Source organism: Podarcis raffonei, chromosome W (genome assembly GCF_027172205.1).
Source record: "Podarcis raffonei isolate rPodRaf1 chromosome W, rPodRaf1.pri, whole genome shotgun sequence".
NCBI lineage: Eukaryota > Metazoa > Chordata > Lepidosauria > Squamata > Lacertidae > Podarcis > Podarcis raffonei.
The window spans coordinates 2,124,251-2,139,758 of NC_070620.1; the positions used below are offsets into that span (position 1 = coordinate 2,124,251).

At 44.0% G+C, this 15,508-nt stretch overlaps 1 protein-coding gene across 7 annotated transcripts; it reads right to left on the minus strand.

Annotated features, from left to right (window-relative positions):
• Positions 1-746: 746 nt before the first annotated feature.
• Positions 747-15,259, minus strand: LOC128406071 (ribose-phosphate pyrophosphokinase 1-like). Of its 7 annotated transcripts, none has more exons than XM_053373115.1 (7): positions 15,002-15,258; positions 5,653-5,836; positions 5,045-5,143; positions 4,532-4,656; positions 4,060-4,233; positions 3,614-3,773; positions 747-3,124 (listed from the first exon to the last, which is right to left on the minus strand). In XM_053373115.1, the coding sequence occupies exons 1-7, from the start codon at positions 15,121-15,123 to the stop codon at positions 3,032-3,034; spliced, it is 957 nt and encodes a 318-aa protein (XP_053229090.1). In that variant the 5' UTR covers positions 15,124-15,258; the 3' UTR covers positions 747-3,031. The 7 variants fall into 7 exon arrangements, 6 of the variants coding, with proteins under 6 accessions (XP_053229090.1, XP_053229092.1, XP_053229091.1 ...); XM_053373117.1 differs by having other exon boundaries at positions 15,037-15,118; XM_053373116.1 differs by lacking the exon at positions 15,002-15,258 and adding an exon at positions 14,932-14,960.
• Between the last annotated feature and the right edge of the window lie 249 nt (positions 15,260-15,508).

A 15,508-nucleotide genomic window follows, 5' to 3' on the forward strand; every position in this document is an offset into this window, starting at 1 on the left:
CCATCTGGCTGGGTTTCCCCAGCCACTCTGGGCAGAACAATAATAATAACAACAACAACAACCCTATCCCTAATAATATTACAGTGGACGCTCGGGTTGCAAACGTGATCCGTGCGGGAGGCACGTTTGCAACCCCCAGCATTCGTAACCTGCAGCGGGTCACAATTCAGCACTTCTGTGCATAGCACGACTTAGCACTTCTGTGCATGCGACAAAACCCGGAAGTAACCCGTTCTGGTACTTCCGGGTTCTGCAAGGTGCACAACCCAAAAACGTGCAACCTGAAGCGTCTGTAACTCGAGGTATGACTGTAATAGCTTTATTTCTACCCCGCCCATCTGGCTGGCTTTCCCCAGCCACTCTGGGCGGCTTTCAACAGGACAGAAATAAAATTATTATTAATAATAATTTTTAGAAAAATGGTACTGGAGCTCCTTCCTTCTTTTCCATGGTGGAAATAGGGACGCCCCAATCTGTCCCCTGCGACATTTTTAGGGCCTCTCGAGGGTCATGCAGTTCAGGCACTTGCAATAATAATAATAATAGTAATAATAGCACCTCTAAACAGTTATTAGAGCCACAAATCCCTTTATGGATCTCTCCATTAGAAGCCCATGCACTTAAAAAACTCAATATGAATCCGAACTGGGCAACATATAGACAAATACTGGAAGAAGACCAAGGAAAGTTAAAATTAAAAACATATGAAGAATTAATACAATATGGGATGGATAATTGGCAATATATACAATTAAAAAGTGTCTTTAATGCAGATCAAAGAAAAGGTTTTGCCAAAGAACAAACACTATTTAGCACCATTATATTACAAAAGAATAGGAATTATTATCAAAAATTTACACTCTATTATAGGACTATGATTTGATGAAGAGGTAAAATAAACAATGGGCAAATGGGCACAAGATATCGGCCACGCTATATATTTAGAACAATGGGAGAAACTCTGTCGCGAGGATATCCGCTTTACCGCCTGCTATACGATAAAGGAAAATGTTGTTAAAATGTTTTACAGGTGGTATTTAACACCAGTCAAACTCGCCAAAATATATAAATTAAAATCCAACGTTTGTTGGAAATGTAACAAAGAACCTGGAACGATAATTCTTATGTGGTGGGGTTGCAAGGAAATAAAGAAGTTTTGGGGAATAATACATGAGGAACTTAAGAAAATGTTAAAAAATCCCTTGATAAAATCCCGAAGCTTATCTGTTAGGGTTGGTGGGCAAAGATGTACCACAAATGAAAAAAAGCAATCTTTTTATATGCAACAACAGCTGCCAGGGTAGTACCAGTAATTGCCACTAAATGGAAATCTCAGGACACACCAACAAAGGAAGCGTGGATTTGTAAATTAAGTGAGTATATAGAATTGGTAAAATTAACTTCAATTATAAGATATCAATCAAATCAAAAGTTAAGAATGGAGTGGAAGTATTTCGAAGATTATATGTCAAAATATTGTTCTAAAAATGAGATGCTAATAGGCTTAGAATAAAAAATGTAAGCAATAACAAAAACAATAAAGAAAGAAGGAAAAACCAGAATGTAATTTATTATAGAATGCAAGGAAAAAAGGTAGAAAGAAATATAAAGAAGTAGAATTGCTGTGGAGAGAAGTAGAGGGTGGGTGGTGGGTTTTATAATTAAGTAGCTGTTGTAATTTAGATATTATATTTTATGTGAAGGAATCATTGGGAATTTTGGTTATTATGCATATACCGGTATGTTAAGTTTCAATAAAAATATTTGGAGGAATAAATAAATAAATATAATAATAATAATAATAATAATAATAATAATAATAATAATAATAATATACCCTGCCCATCTGGCTTCCTGCAAAATATTTATTTTATGCCGCCCTATACCCGAAAGTCTCATGAACACAATAATTCATCAAATATAAAAAGCTTCCCTATCTCAAGGAAACCGTAGAAGAGGAAGAAACTACAACTCCCAGCATGCCGAGCTGCGGTCCACCCACCCCGCAAATGAAGAAATAGAGATTTTGGGCTTTTAAATGAGAGTTTATTATTCATTCATCCATCGCCAGGACGCAAACATGGAACGGGGGGGGGGGGGGAGGAGCTCCAGTAGTCTATAATTCTCAACTGGGCACCCGAGGGTGAAGGGTTTTCTGAGTGGGGAGAATTGCAGCAGCGATTTTCCCCTCTGAAATGAACAGGACACACCCCATACTACCGTATATTAACCGCAGGTTAATATAAATTTTTAATTTAAAACACGCTAGAATTCCCACACTGCTGCCCAGGATCAGAGACCAGAATCTGAAAAAATTGGGTGGGTGGGGAAATAATGGGGATCAGAGGTGAGATTGGATGAAATGAATACTCGAGGGCAGGGAATTCAAGCGCAAAATTAAGTGTATTCTGGGGGCAATAGGAGACAGAACGAAATGAATGGGGCTTAGGGGAGCCATAGCACCGCCGGACGCCTAGGGGGAATTCTAGTGCCTGGATCCAAGTTCGAAATTAAGTGTACTTGGGGGGGGCGACAGGAGACAGAATGAAATGAATGGGGTTTAGGGGAGTCGTGGCGCCACTGGGCGCTTCGGGGGAAATTCTAGGGTCAACGCCAGGCGCCCTGATTCCCGAAAAATGGTGGGTTTTTGGGGGGAAGGAAACAAGCATGGGATACCAGAAAAGAGGGGAACGAATGGGATTTGGGGCTGGGAGCCATAGCGTCAAAACACCAAATCAAGGGGCGGGGAATTGTAGCGCCAACACCAAGGGATTGGATCACCCCGTCGGAAATGAACAATAAATACCGCATTTTAAATTCCGACCACCAGACGCCCCCAATTGAAAGGGGATTTCGGGAAGTGAAAGAACCAGAGAAACGAGTGCATAAAATGACCCCCAAATTAGACCCGCGCTAAAATTCCCACCCACCAGGCGCCCTGAATCGAAAAGTGGGGAATCGTGGGATAAAGCCAACTCAGCACTCTGTACATGCACACAGGACTGTTGAATTTGTGTGCCTGGGTCAGGAACTATAGCGGGACGTGGCTGAACAGGTAGGAGACGGATTCACCGTTGTGGGTGCGGCGGATGGCCTCGGCCAGGATCATGGAGATGTCAATCACCTAGGGGGGGAAAGAGAGGGAGAGGCAGGGTTAACTGGGCGCTGGGTTATAGTGCGCGATATGAATGAATATTTGCGTCAGCCCTTGGCAATAGCAAAAAAGACGAACGAATGAACGAACGAACGAACGAATCTTCACCAGCCAGTCAAGCTTTGAATGAATGAATGAATCAATCAATCTTGATTTGCGCCAGCCCTCGGCCATCACAATAAAACAAGACGATAGACAAAGAATAGAAATTAAAAGTCACGGGATGCGGCAAGTTGGCACGAGGAAGGGGCCAAATGATCTGGGACAGACCAGAGAAATAATGATAATAAATAATAATAATAAACAATTGACATTGGAAGATGTGAGAATGACCAGAAACGTGCCAGAGATTATAAAAATAATTAATAATAGTAATAAATGACGAAGCTGATGGAAGATGTGAGAATGATCAGGAACGTGCCAGACAGATAGTAACAATAACAATAATAATCCCCCTACCTGAATTTTGGGGCAGTGCTTCATCTTCTCCTCCTGTGGGATGGTGTTGGTGACGACGACGGCCTCGAACCCTGCGCCGTTAATCCGGGAGATGGCTGGGCCGGAGAAGATACCATGCGTCAGGATGGCGTAGACTCGGGTGGCGCCTGCCGAGAGGAGCCTGCGGGGGAAAGCGGGTTGGGCTGGATGACCACAGGGGTTGCCTTCCAAGCAGGGTGGGTATAAATCAATGATTTTTAAAAATAATAATAATCTGAAGATTTTTTATTTAAATCAGATTTTTTTTCCAATTTAAATCAGATTTTTTAAGCATTTAAATCAGATTTTTTAAAATTTTAACCAGATAGTTAAAATTTAAATTGCTTTTTTTGATTTAAAACAGAATTTCCCCCCACTTAAATTGGATTTTTTAAATTAGATTTCCCCACCACTTAAATCAGACTCACTTGTCGGCAGCGTGGCAGATGGTCCCACAGGTGTCGGCCATGTCGTCCACCAAGATGGCCGCCCGGTCCTTGACATCGCCCACCAGGACCATGTGGTCGACCCCGCTGGCCTTCTTGCGCTCCTTGTGGATGAGGGCAAAGTCGACGTTCAGGTGGTCGGCGATGGATGTCACCCTGGGAGAAGGAGGTTCTAGGTTGAGATGTCTTGATTTAAAATACTTTTATTATTATTATTTAAATCCATTTTAATGGAAAAATTCAGCCTTGCTGGCACCCTCTTAATATGGAGAAGCAAAAGTATTAATTATTTATTATTATTATTATAATGGGAGATTAATAGGATGGAGCAGCTGGGAAGGACCCCGGGGGTCATCCAGTCCGTCCCCCGGCAAAGCAGGAATCTGAATGCAGAATCTCCGAATGGTAGAGTTGGAAGGGACCTGTGACAAATTTTGGGAAATTCTGGGGTCACCTTTTGGCCCCCCCGGCGTCCGGCGAGACGATGGTGCAGTTCTTCCACTCGGCGATGTTCTCCTTGATCCACTTCATAACGGCTGGCTCGGCATACAGGTTGTCGACAGGGATGTCGAAGAAGCCCTGGGCCAGGAAGCAGAATTAATTAATTAATTAATTAATTAATTAATTAATTAATTTAAAATAATAATAATAATAATAATTATTCAAATACCCCCGTCCATCTGGCTGGGCTTCCCCATCATCATCATCATCATTATTAATCTGATAAAAGCAGTTGGAAAACGTCATAAAAAGCAGACCTTAGTAACATAGTCAACGTAATAATACTGTATTGGCCTGAATATAAGCCTCACTTTCCCCCTCCAAAAAAGCGCTCAAATATTTCACAAAATCAATAATAATTAAAATTTAAAAGTACATTATTAACATAAGTGTTGAATAGTCATAATATTCAGAAAGTTCACACGTGGCTATGCGGGCTGGACTAGATGAGCCCTGGAGGCGCCACCTGGATCTGAGAGGCGTGCAGGTCCATGGTGATGATGTGGTCAGTGCCGGCCACCGAGAGCATGTTGGCGATGAGCTTGGCGGAGATGGGCGCCCGGCTCTGCAATGGAAAGGGGGCCGTTAAATCGGGCGCCGTGCTACAATTCCCATCAGGCCTAGCAGGCAGGATCCCACCTATAACCCAGCATAGCTAGCAGGACTCCAACTCCCATCCTACCTAGCAGCTAGGATCCCAGCTACAATCAGGCCTAGCTAGCCGGACTCCAACTCCCAGCATGCCTAGCAGGCAGGTCTCCAATTCATCCCACCTCTATATAACCCAGCCTTTCTGTGAAATTTCCGTGCACTGCTCTGGTTTCGCCAGAAGTGGCTTAGTCATGCTGGCCATATGACCCAGAAAAACTGTGTCGGCTCCCTCAGCCAGTAAAGCGAGATGAACGCCGCAACCCCAGAGTTGTTCACAACTGGACTTAACTTTCAGGGGTCCTTTACCTTTACCTTTATAACCCAGCTTAGCTAGCAAGACTGGGGCATGGCTGCCCTCAGCCCAGTCCGCCCGGCAACTTCACCCCCTCCCTGGTGCGCCAGTAATCCCGTCCCCCCGGAAACCTTGTCCTTCTTGTCCTGCCGGGCGTAGGGGAAGCAGGGAATGACTGCTGTCACTCGGCTGGCAGACGCAATCTTGCAGGCGTTGATCATGATTAGCAGCTCCATCAGGTGGTCATTGATCTCGCCGCAGCCGCTCTGGACGATGTAGACGTCCTCGCCGCGCACGCTCTCACCGATCTCCACGCTGCGGGGAGAAAGATTCAAGGATTCTTTTTTAAAAAAATTTTAAAATCAGATTTATTTAATTAAATCAGTTTTTTCCAATTTAAATCAGACTCCCCCCCCCCAATTTAAACTGGATATTTTCCATTTATAGGGGTATTTTTGATTCAAACTGGATTTTTAAATTAAAACACTTTCTAGAAATTTTCTCTTTTGAGATATGTTCTAGTCCAAAGGCTATTGAGCGGGAAATAAGGATTGATTATTTTGTAACTAGTTCAGTTGTAGCCTATAATTGTTGTTGTTATGGTTATGGTTAAAGATAAGGGTTAGAGACAGCAATAGAACTTAGGGATAGGGATTAGGGATAATAATAATAATATATCAGGAAATAAGCTTTTCATGTGTGCTAAAACACAGTCTTTGTTAAAAAAAATTGTGGAATCACACCAGTTAACAAACATGGATCCATATGCTATCATGTTATTGTTTTAGTGAAATAAATTGTTTAGATTGTTATTAAGGCAATGGTAATTTTTATCTTTCCAATCAAGCACAGCAGAAAAGTTGTCCAAATGGAAACCATTAACTTAATAAACCTCATCATAATTTCATAATTATCTGTCAGTGTATTTCTAAGAGTATGTTGGTACTAAAGGGTTAAGAGGTAACAAGTCGCTCTAATCACTGAGCAGCTGGAAGTCATTAAGCATCCAGGAATGTGGGTTAGTTTGTATAAATAGTCAGTTCACCCGTGTGTTTTTTCCCCCTTGACCTGACTCGCAGACTCAGTTTGTGGCCATGGGCGTGTTTGTTGATATGAGTTAAGTCTAGAGTAAAGTTTTCTTTATGTCGGAGATAAAAGCATGTGTACTTTATCGCCAGGGTTTTTTCTTTTGTAAATAAAGTTTTTCCTGAGTTCCAAAGTGCTTGCTCCAGGATTCTTCATTGAAAGGTACTGACTCTCCTGCCTTCTTCAACCGCTGCACGGAATTCTCTGCTGAGATAAGATTTATGGCGTTGGAAGCACACTGGAAGTTTACTTAACATTAAACTAATTAAAGTTTAATGGACAGGTTATGGTCGTTCGTACGTCAAGAAGGAGATAAGGAGTGCAGCTCAGAGTGATTTATGAAAGGACTGGAGCGAAGACAGAAGCGGTGGACAACGAAAGCCTTCAAAGCAGCTTGAGTCCTGCAACGTGCCTAGAAAAAGTTTTAAATAGGCACTGCGCAGTTTGTACTCGCTGGAAGACGTCTTATTCCTCAAGGAGCCACCTAAGCAGCTGGGAGACGGTCTACAGGTGTGTGAGTATCGTTCCTAAGCCCCAGGGAGGATGGCAGAGTTCCAGGAAAGTTTTGCTGTCCCGTTTACGCGACTCAATGGGAAAAATTGGCAAGATTGGAAGGCTAGAGTAAGGGTTTGGTTGCAAACAGAAGAGTTGTGGAGTTGTACTGAAGCACCGCCTTTACAGGCAGCTGCTGACGCGTCTGCAGGAAACAAAGCAGCAGCAGCAGCTTCACAGAAACGCGACAGGAAAGCCCAAAGTCTATTAGTTTTGGCAGTGGGACCGGAGCAAATGCCTTATGTTTCTGAGTTAAAGAACACGCATGAGGTCTGGACGGTTCTGCAGCAGCTAAATTCCAGAAACACTGTGGGGGCCAAGATCCATGCTACAAGACGTTTGTTTGATTTACGTCTCCAACCGGGAGCGTGTGTGAAAGAACATATTGCCAAAATGGTGTCTGCCTTTAATCAACTAAGACAGCTGGGCATTCCTTTCTCTATGGAGCAGCAGTCATACATATTGTTGTCTTCTCTTGATAAAAGCTATGAGACTCTAGCTTTAACTTTGGAAGCTTTGCCTTCAGCTGAATTAACCCTTGAATACATTTCTTCTCGGCTTGCAGATGAACAGGATAAAAGGCAAAGAGAAAGAGGTTTGTCTTCAAAGGGGAGTTGTGCTGTGCCTAAGAGTGGGGATGCTGAGTTTGAGAACACAGTAAATGCTTTTGCAGCTAGACACTGTTTTCGCTGTGGTTCCTCTTCCCATTTAATCAGGAACTGCACACATGAACCTGGTCAAGACAGCACCAAGGCCGTTACCCCTAGTTACCAGACAAGGAGTTCCAGGGGACGTCGAAAAAGAGGAGGAGGTCGTGGGTACTCCCACAGCACATGGCTTCAGCAATGGCGTTGATGCAAGGGCGTGGCCAAGGCAGCAATCTACGCTGGTTGATCGACAGTGGTGCATCTCACCACCTGGTGGCGCCATCTAGTGTCCGTTTGCAGAATTGCAGACATTTGCAAACCCTTAAAGTTGTGACAATGGCAGATTCAACTAAATGTTCCTTAGAGACCGTAGGCACAGTGTTCTTGAATTGTTTGCATACAGAAATTGATGCCTACGTGCTAAAGGGAATGAAGGGGTGTATTTTGTCTGTGTCAGAACTTGATAGAGATGGGTTTAAAACTGTGTTTGAAAATGGGGTTTGCACTATTTCAAAGAATAACGTATCTCTTTTGCAGGTGGAATGCAGAAATGGGTTATATTATTTTGAGACAAGTCCAGATGAAGTTGAACAGGTTCATGCTGGTTGTGTGAACCCGCCTACCCATAATTCTTGTGTTCATTTATGGCACCGCCGTTTGGGACATATTAATTTTCAGTATGTTAAAAGGCAACCTGAATTATCAGAAGGGTGCAAAATGAACAAATGTACTAAGTACTTAGATTGTACTGCATGCAAAAGGGCGAAGGTTCATAGATGCAGCTATCCCAGTTCAGATAGGAAATCTGACAAAGTATTCCAACTTGTGCATATGGACCTATGTGGCCCAATGCCTGTTGCTAGCATGGGAGGTTCGAGGTATGCACTGTGTCTCTCGGATGACAAAACAAAAGTCACATGGTTTTTTCCTCTCAAAACAAAAGCAGATACTGCAGAAACAGTTAAAAATTGGGTTCATGCAGAAGAACTAGAATTCGGTACTAGAGTACTTGCTTTTCAGACAGACAGAGGGTCAGAATTTACCGGGTCTGTGTTGCAGAATTTCTTTAAGAAAAAGGCAATTAAGCATCGTCTGTCTACACCTTATTCCCCCCAAGAAGGAGGCGTGGCCGAACATAAAAACAGGGTTCTGCAAGAGTTGGCAAACTCTATGTTGTTTGATTCTAAACTCCCTCAAAGTTACTGGGCGGAAGCCTGGCAGACGACTACTCATACTCTGAACCAAGTATATAATTCGGTAATTGATACTACGCCATATTTTGCTTTATACGGGAAGAAGCCCAAAGTTAATTACTTTCGGGTGTTTGGATCTCAAGCCTATGTACTTATCCCAAAAGCGTTAAGGAAAAAGGGAAGTTCAAGGGCTAGGAAACTCATCTTTTGTGGGTACGAACCACACGCCAAATCTTGGAGGTTTGTGAACCCAGATGGGAATACTACAAGAGTGGTCATCAGTAGGAGCGCTGAATTTTGTGAGCAATCCGGATGGACTCACTCACATGCTAACCCTGACATTTTGAGAGATGATTTAGGCATTTATGCTGAGAATGAAAGTCCAGAGGGTGGTGAGCCAGAAGGGGATGGTGCACATGGTTCAGATGCAGATTCTGACCAGGCACAAGGTTCTTCTCCTAAGGTAGGAAAGCCAGAATCTAGGAGTGTTCCAACATCGCCAGTCAGTAGGCCTAGCAGACAGCAAAAGCGAAGCAGGTCGCCTGCAACACCAAGCCCAAGGGAGGTATCTAAATGGAGGTCTTTATCCCTAGGGGCGCACCCAGATATAAAGTCTGAGACAGATTCTGACATGCAACGGTCAGAGGGGCACAAGAGGAACAATTGCGCAGATCAAAACGTGCCACAAAGGGCAAACCACCAGAGCGGTTTAAGGTGACAAGTGTATACGTAAATATGGCACAGTGTGAGCCAGATAGCTATATAGAGGTACAACAGCTTCCAAGCTCAGAAGCCGTAAAGTGGCAGGAAGCAATGGAAAAGGAGATGGCTTCAATGAAGTCTCTCGGTGTGTTTACAAGTACAGAGCTTCTGAAAGGGCAACAAGCTGTAGGTTGTTGATGGGTATATCGTTTAAAGCCCACAACTACTGAGGAGTTGCAATATAAAGCCCGACTAGTTGCAAAAGGTTTTTCGCAGCGCAAAGGTGTTCACTATTCTCAAATCTATGCCCCTACTTCAAGATCGGAGTCATTAAGAATGCTTTTAGCCTCTTCAGCTAAGAAGGGAAATAAGCTGTTACATTTTGATGTCAATATGGCTTATTTATATGCAGACTTACAGGAGGAAGTCTATATGACACCACCACCAGGTTTTGAAGGAGACAAGCCAAACCAGGTCTGGCGCCTACACAAATCCATTTATGGGTTGAAACAGTCCGCCCGTAATTGGAATTCCTGCTTAAACGATGCTCTAGAGAGCATGGGGTTCAGAAAGAGCGCAGCAGATGCATGTCTTTATCTAAAGGGCTCGGGATGTGAACAAGAAGCAGTTTTGATATTTGTTGACGATTTATTATACAGTGGAAAGGACGATAAACTTGCACAACATTTTGCCACAAAGCTTGGAGAAAAGTTTCAGATAAAATCACTAGGCACTGTATCTGTTTATCTAGGAGTTAAAATTCAGCAAGATGAAAATGGGAACTATTGGCTCAGCCAAGAAGCTAAGATCCAGCAGTTGCTGGAAAGGTTTAAAATGGACGACTGTGCTGGTGTTAAAACCCCAATGGAGTTAAGTTACACAAAGGATGCTCAAGCCGAGCAACAGGCAGAGTTCAGTAATCCCGGGGTTTACCAGTCAACGATAGGCAGTCTACTCCACATTGCACAGTGGACTCGGCCCGATATAACATATGCTGTCAACATGCTGTGTAGACAAGCTGAAAAACCATCAATGCATGCTTGGCAAGGAGTAAAAAGAGTTTTAAGGTATCTCCAAACTACCAAAAGGTTTCGCTTAAAACTATCAGCAGAGGACGGCACACAACTTGAATGTTGGGCCGACAGCAGTTGGGCAGATGCTGGACCAGATAGAAAATCAGTGTCAGGAATGGCGCTAAAATTTGGAAATGCACTAATTGGTTGGAGATCAAGAAAGCAATCACTTATAGCTTTAAGGTCAACTGAATCTGAGTTCAATGCATTATCAGATTTATGTAGAGAACTGGAATTTTATAAGCAACTGGTACAAGAATTGTTTGGAGAATGTTCCCTACCTATCAGAGTGTGGGAAGACAATCAACCTTGTATTAAACTAGCTAAATCAGGTCAATTCAAGGCACTCACAAAACACTTGGATATCCGTTACCAAAATGTATGCCAACGTGTAAAACAAGGTTTAATTGAACTAAAGTATTGTCCAAGCAAAGAAAATCTCGCAGACGGTTTTACAAAAGCTTTGAGTCCGCAATCTCATCAATATTTCTGTTCAGGTTTAAATTTGAATTAAGGTTGGTACAGCTCAGTGTTACGAGCGAGAGGGGGTGTTGGTACTAAAGGGTTAAGAGGTAACAAGTCGCTCTAATCACTGAGCAGCTGGAAGTCATTAAGCATCCAGGAATGTGAGTTAGTTTGTATAAATAGTCAGTTCACCCGTGTGTTTTTTCCCCCTTGACCTGACTCGCAGACTCAGTTTGTGGCCATGGGCGTGTTTGCTGATATGAGTTAAGTCTAGAGTAAAGTTTTCTTTATGCCGGAGATAAAAGCATGTGTGCTTTATCGCCAGGGTTTTTTCTTTTGTAAATAAAGTTTTTCCTGAGTTCTAATGTGCTTGCTCCAGGATTCTTCATTGAAAGGTACTGACTCTCCTGCCTTCTTCAACCGCTGCACGAAATTCTCTGCTGAGATAAGATTTATGGCGTTGGAAGCGCACTGGACGTTTACTTAACATTAAACTAATTAAAGTTTAATGGACAGAGTAGAACCAAATCAGTCATTTTTGATATAACTGTAAAAACGACTGTGAAAATTTATCATTCCTAAAAGAAAACCTTCATCTGGTTGTCAATAGAAAGATTATACCAGCAAAAATAAGTCTTTCTGTTAAAAATGATTTAAATCAAGTCTTACTGACTAGGGATTTAAATCAAATCCACCTTTCGGAAAACTACAATTCCCACAGTGCTGCCCATCTCCTTAATGGAAAAATAGAGTTCTCAGAGTGGTGCTCAGTGTTTCTTTCGTGGAAAACTACAGTTCCCAGAGTTCTGTCCCATCTCCTGCTTGGAGAACTACAGTTTCTGTAGTGATCCGGTGGGATTGCTATGAGGAATTATATATATATTTTTTAGTAAGATATTTATTAAGATTTTGAAAATATTACAGAATGAAAAAAGTAAACCATTAAAGAAAATAATAATAAAAGAACAAACCCCTTCCCACTGTGTAAAAAAGAAGAAAAAAGAAAAAATTCAAAATAAAAAGAGACACAAAAATGACAATAATACAACAATCCCAAACCCTTAAAAAAAAGACAAAAAAGACAAAAAAAGAAGACATTTAAAAACAAATTCATTATTTTCACATCCTTAACTGTCATTACCTTCTTTCTTAGACCTCCTCCTCCTCCCTTCCTTTGTATCCTAGTTATAAATTATCCCAGCAAATCCTTTCCATTACCCCAAGTTGTTTTAGTCTTATCTTTCTATAATAGAATAAACCTTAAAATTTAAAAAGCTAAAATCTAGACCTTACTAACTTCTTATAATCGTAATATTCTTTCATAATTCTTTAAGCATCTTTACTAAAACCGAGTAATTTCTTCCAACATTTTTCTATCATTCATCAACTTTGTAAAGCATACTGAAAAACAAACAAAAAAAGCAAGATACAAACAAATCCAATCTTTATCCAACGTCCCTCTCTCCTGGTTCCGGGTTTTGTCAGTCCTTGTTCCCATCAGCCTAGCCCATTAACCTTGTAACCTTATGTCCGAGGCCCTCAAGTCACTTCCATGGCCCTTCCGCGGCTCTTCTTCATATTTGTAACTGCGCTTTCCCTTATCTCCTGCTCGTAGTAACTCCAGCCTAGCTACGTCTCTTGCTCGTGGTAGCTCCAACTTGACAATGTTTTTAACCCTTCTCGACAGATCAGATCCTTTTCCGTATTCCTCGCTGCATTCCATGTAGTATTTTAAAGCATGTTTCGAGGGCCTTCCAAAGTTAGGAGCCCCCACAGTCCCAAACATTTCACAGCCCATTGCCATATTTTAAAAGTCCAGACATCCCAACATAGGGGGGTCAATCCAGCCCCCCCATTTCCAAACCACGCCGAACTTTCCCTTTCCAGCTCTGGCTTTTCCCAAGTTCATTTGTCCAGTCCACAATATCATACTCCTCTTGAGTCTGTTCTGTCAAAACACACTCCTGGTTTAGTGCCTCAAACTCCTGTTCTGTCAAGACACACTCCTGGTTTGAATCCTGGGTAGGCTCCACATATTTTCTCACTGTCTGGTCCAAATGTCCCACTGCCTGATCAAGATTTCTAGTCAAGGTCACCATACAGTTCACCTTTTCATGTAATTCTTCCAGTAGAGCATTTGTTTTGTAGAAAGCAGACACCAAGGCTTCTGAGTACATTGTCCTGCAAGGTCAAATACTTGTTCCCACGGTTACTCTGTAGCAGCTGTCAGTTCCCTGGAGTTGGTTACAATTTCACAAACTCCCCCTAGGGGGAAGACTTGTTTTTATTCTTGCTACAGAATTTCCTTTTTAAAAATACTTTGTCCTTATATATTCCTTTAAAATGCGAAAGGGAACAGTGGAATCGCAAAGTTTCTCTTCTTTTAGCTATCTGTCAAAAAACAATTGTTTTTGGTCAATGAGCTTCCAACGTCAGTCCTGACATCCCTCTCCAGGATCAGGACGGAGGAAAATTTCTTCCCTTTAAAGTCACTTCAAACAGTCCAAAAAAAGAAATTCACAAGTTAAAATGTTGAAATCCAATCTTTTAAAAACGATTTTCTGAGCTCTAGTTTAAATTGCCTTTGCTTTATTCTGTTTACGAAAGAATGGAAGAGTGACCTCCTGTTTAGCTCTTCCCGTTCCGTACCAAATTCAAATATTTTTTTTTAAAAGTCCGATTCTGTCCCGCTCTCAAATCTTTGTTCAATATCCAGTTGTCCAATTTCTTAGTACTCATGGGTGCTTATTTTAGAGTCCAAATTGTCCCAGGATAAAGGCAGCGCTCTCCGGCAACAGCTGTGCGGCTTTGCTCCTCGGAAGTAGCGATTGACTCACAGCACCGCGCCGCTTCCCCCTCCTCACTTCGGAGCCCGTTGGTGGGTTCCTTAGCGGATTGGGGGGGGGCCCTAAAGGTGCCCGCCGAGTCCCACGGTCACAGGCTTCATCCGCCTGTGATTTTGAAAGGGTCCCCGCTTCGCCGTAGCAGAGAAGACCCGTTTTCCGAGGAGCCAGTCCCTCCAGTTCAGAGGGATTCCGCCATTGCTGGTGGCGCCACCCCGGAAGTCCTGCTATGAGGAATTATAACAAATAGAGAGTAAGCCATCTGTGTCAGCAATGAAAGCATTGCGTTGACTGGGTTTAAACTATTTTGATATGATTCTTGATCAATCTACACCCCTGCATCCCTGTTTCATTCCTCTATCTTCACAAGTCACGTACACAGCCCAGTTGCTTTGCCAGGCAGACTGCTCCCCGTCTCCTTCACAAAAAACTAGAGTTCCCAGAGTGCAGGCCCCCATCTCCAAGGAAAACTATACATCCCAGGCGGCTCCCCATCTCTTTCATGGAAAACTACAGTTCCCAAAGTGCTGCCCCCCCCCATCTCCTGCTTGGAGAACTACAGTTGCCGACATGCCCCCAATCCCCTGGAGACGCAGCATTACATCAAGCCTGGGGGAACTGCGCAATCCCCTCAGACCCACTGGCTCGGTCGCCTCAGAGAACTACCCTTCCCAGACTGTCCCGTGGTCGCGCATGCGCTCAACCCACCACGTCCCTTGCGGGAACCACAGCTCTCAGTCTGCCCCGCGCGCTCCCCGCGGACCCATTGGCTCGGCCGCCTCGGAGAACTACCGGTATCTTTCTCAGCATCCCCCCCGCGGCCGCGCATGCGCCCAACCCACCACGTACCTCGCACCCAGCATGGAACAACTACCCTTCCCAGGCTGCCCCGCGGCGGCCGCGCATCCGCGCAACCCACCACGTCTCCTGGTTGGAGAACTTCTTGGTGACCACCTTGCCCAGCTCGAGGCCCAGCCGGTCGGCGATCCTCTGCGACAGGTCCTGGTGCGAGGAGCCGCTGAAGAGCTTGATGTTCGGCATCCTGCTGGCCAGCGACGCCGCCGGTGAGAACGACGATCCCGAGCGCGATGTCGAGGCCTCGCCCTCTTCCACCTCGGGGACAGGCCCGCCGGCGGCGGCCCGCCGCTCGCCCGCCTCGCGCCGCTCCAGCAGGCCGAGAAACGCGTCCGGGAGCGGGCCTTTATATTACCTCGGGCGGCGCCGCCAGGCGCGTCACGCCAGAGGCACGCCCACTCAAGACAGCTGCGCCTGCGCAGAAGCAGAGACCGGCCCGCTTTCGCGAGGGCGAGAAGAGAGGCGGCGAATAGGGCCGGGAGCCGGTTGCGCAGAAGGCAAAGCACGCCCCTCCGCCAAAAAATGTGCTCTTGCGCAGACGGCTCATTGAAATGGCGTCTCCTCAGTGGTC

What these genes read in the sequence shown, in the direction of transcription:
- LOC128406071 (XM_053373115.1), bottom strand. Translation starts at nt 15,123, where the DNA reads ATGCCGAACATCAAGCTCTTCAGCGGCTCCTCGCACCAGGACCTGTCG. An exon ending in TTCTCCAACCAGGAGACGTG is followed by an intron (nt 5,837 to 15,001) that starts GTGGGTTGCGCG and finishes TTCTCCCCGCAG; the next exon opens with CGTGGAGATCGGTGAGAGCG. An exon ending in GGCAGGACAAGAAGGACAAG is followed by an intron (nt 5,144 to 5,652) that starts GTTTCCGGGGGG and finishes TTTCCATTGCAG; the next exon opens with AGCCGGGCGCCCATCTCCGC.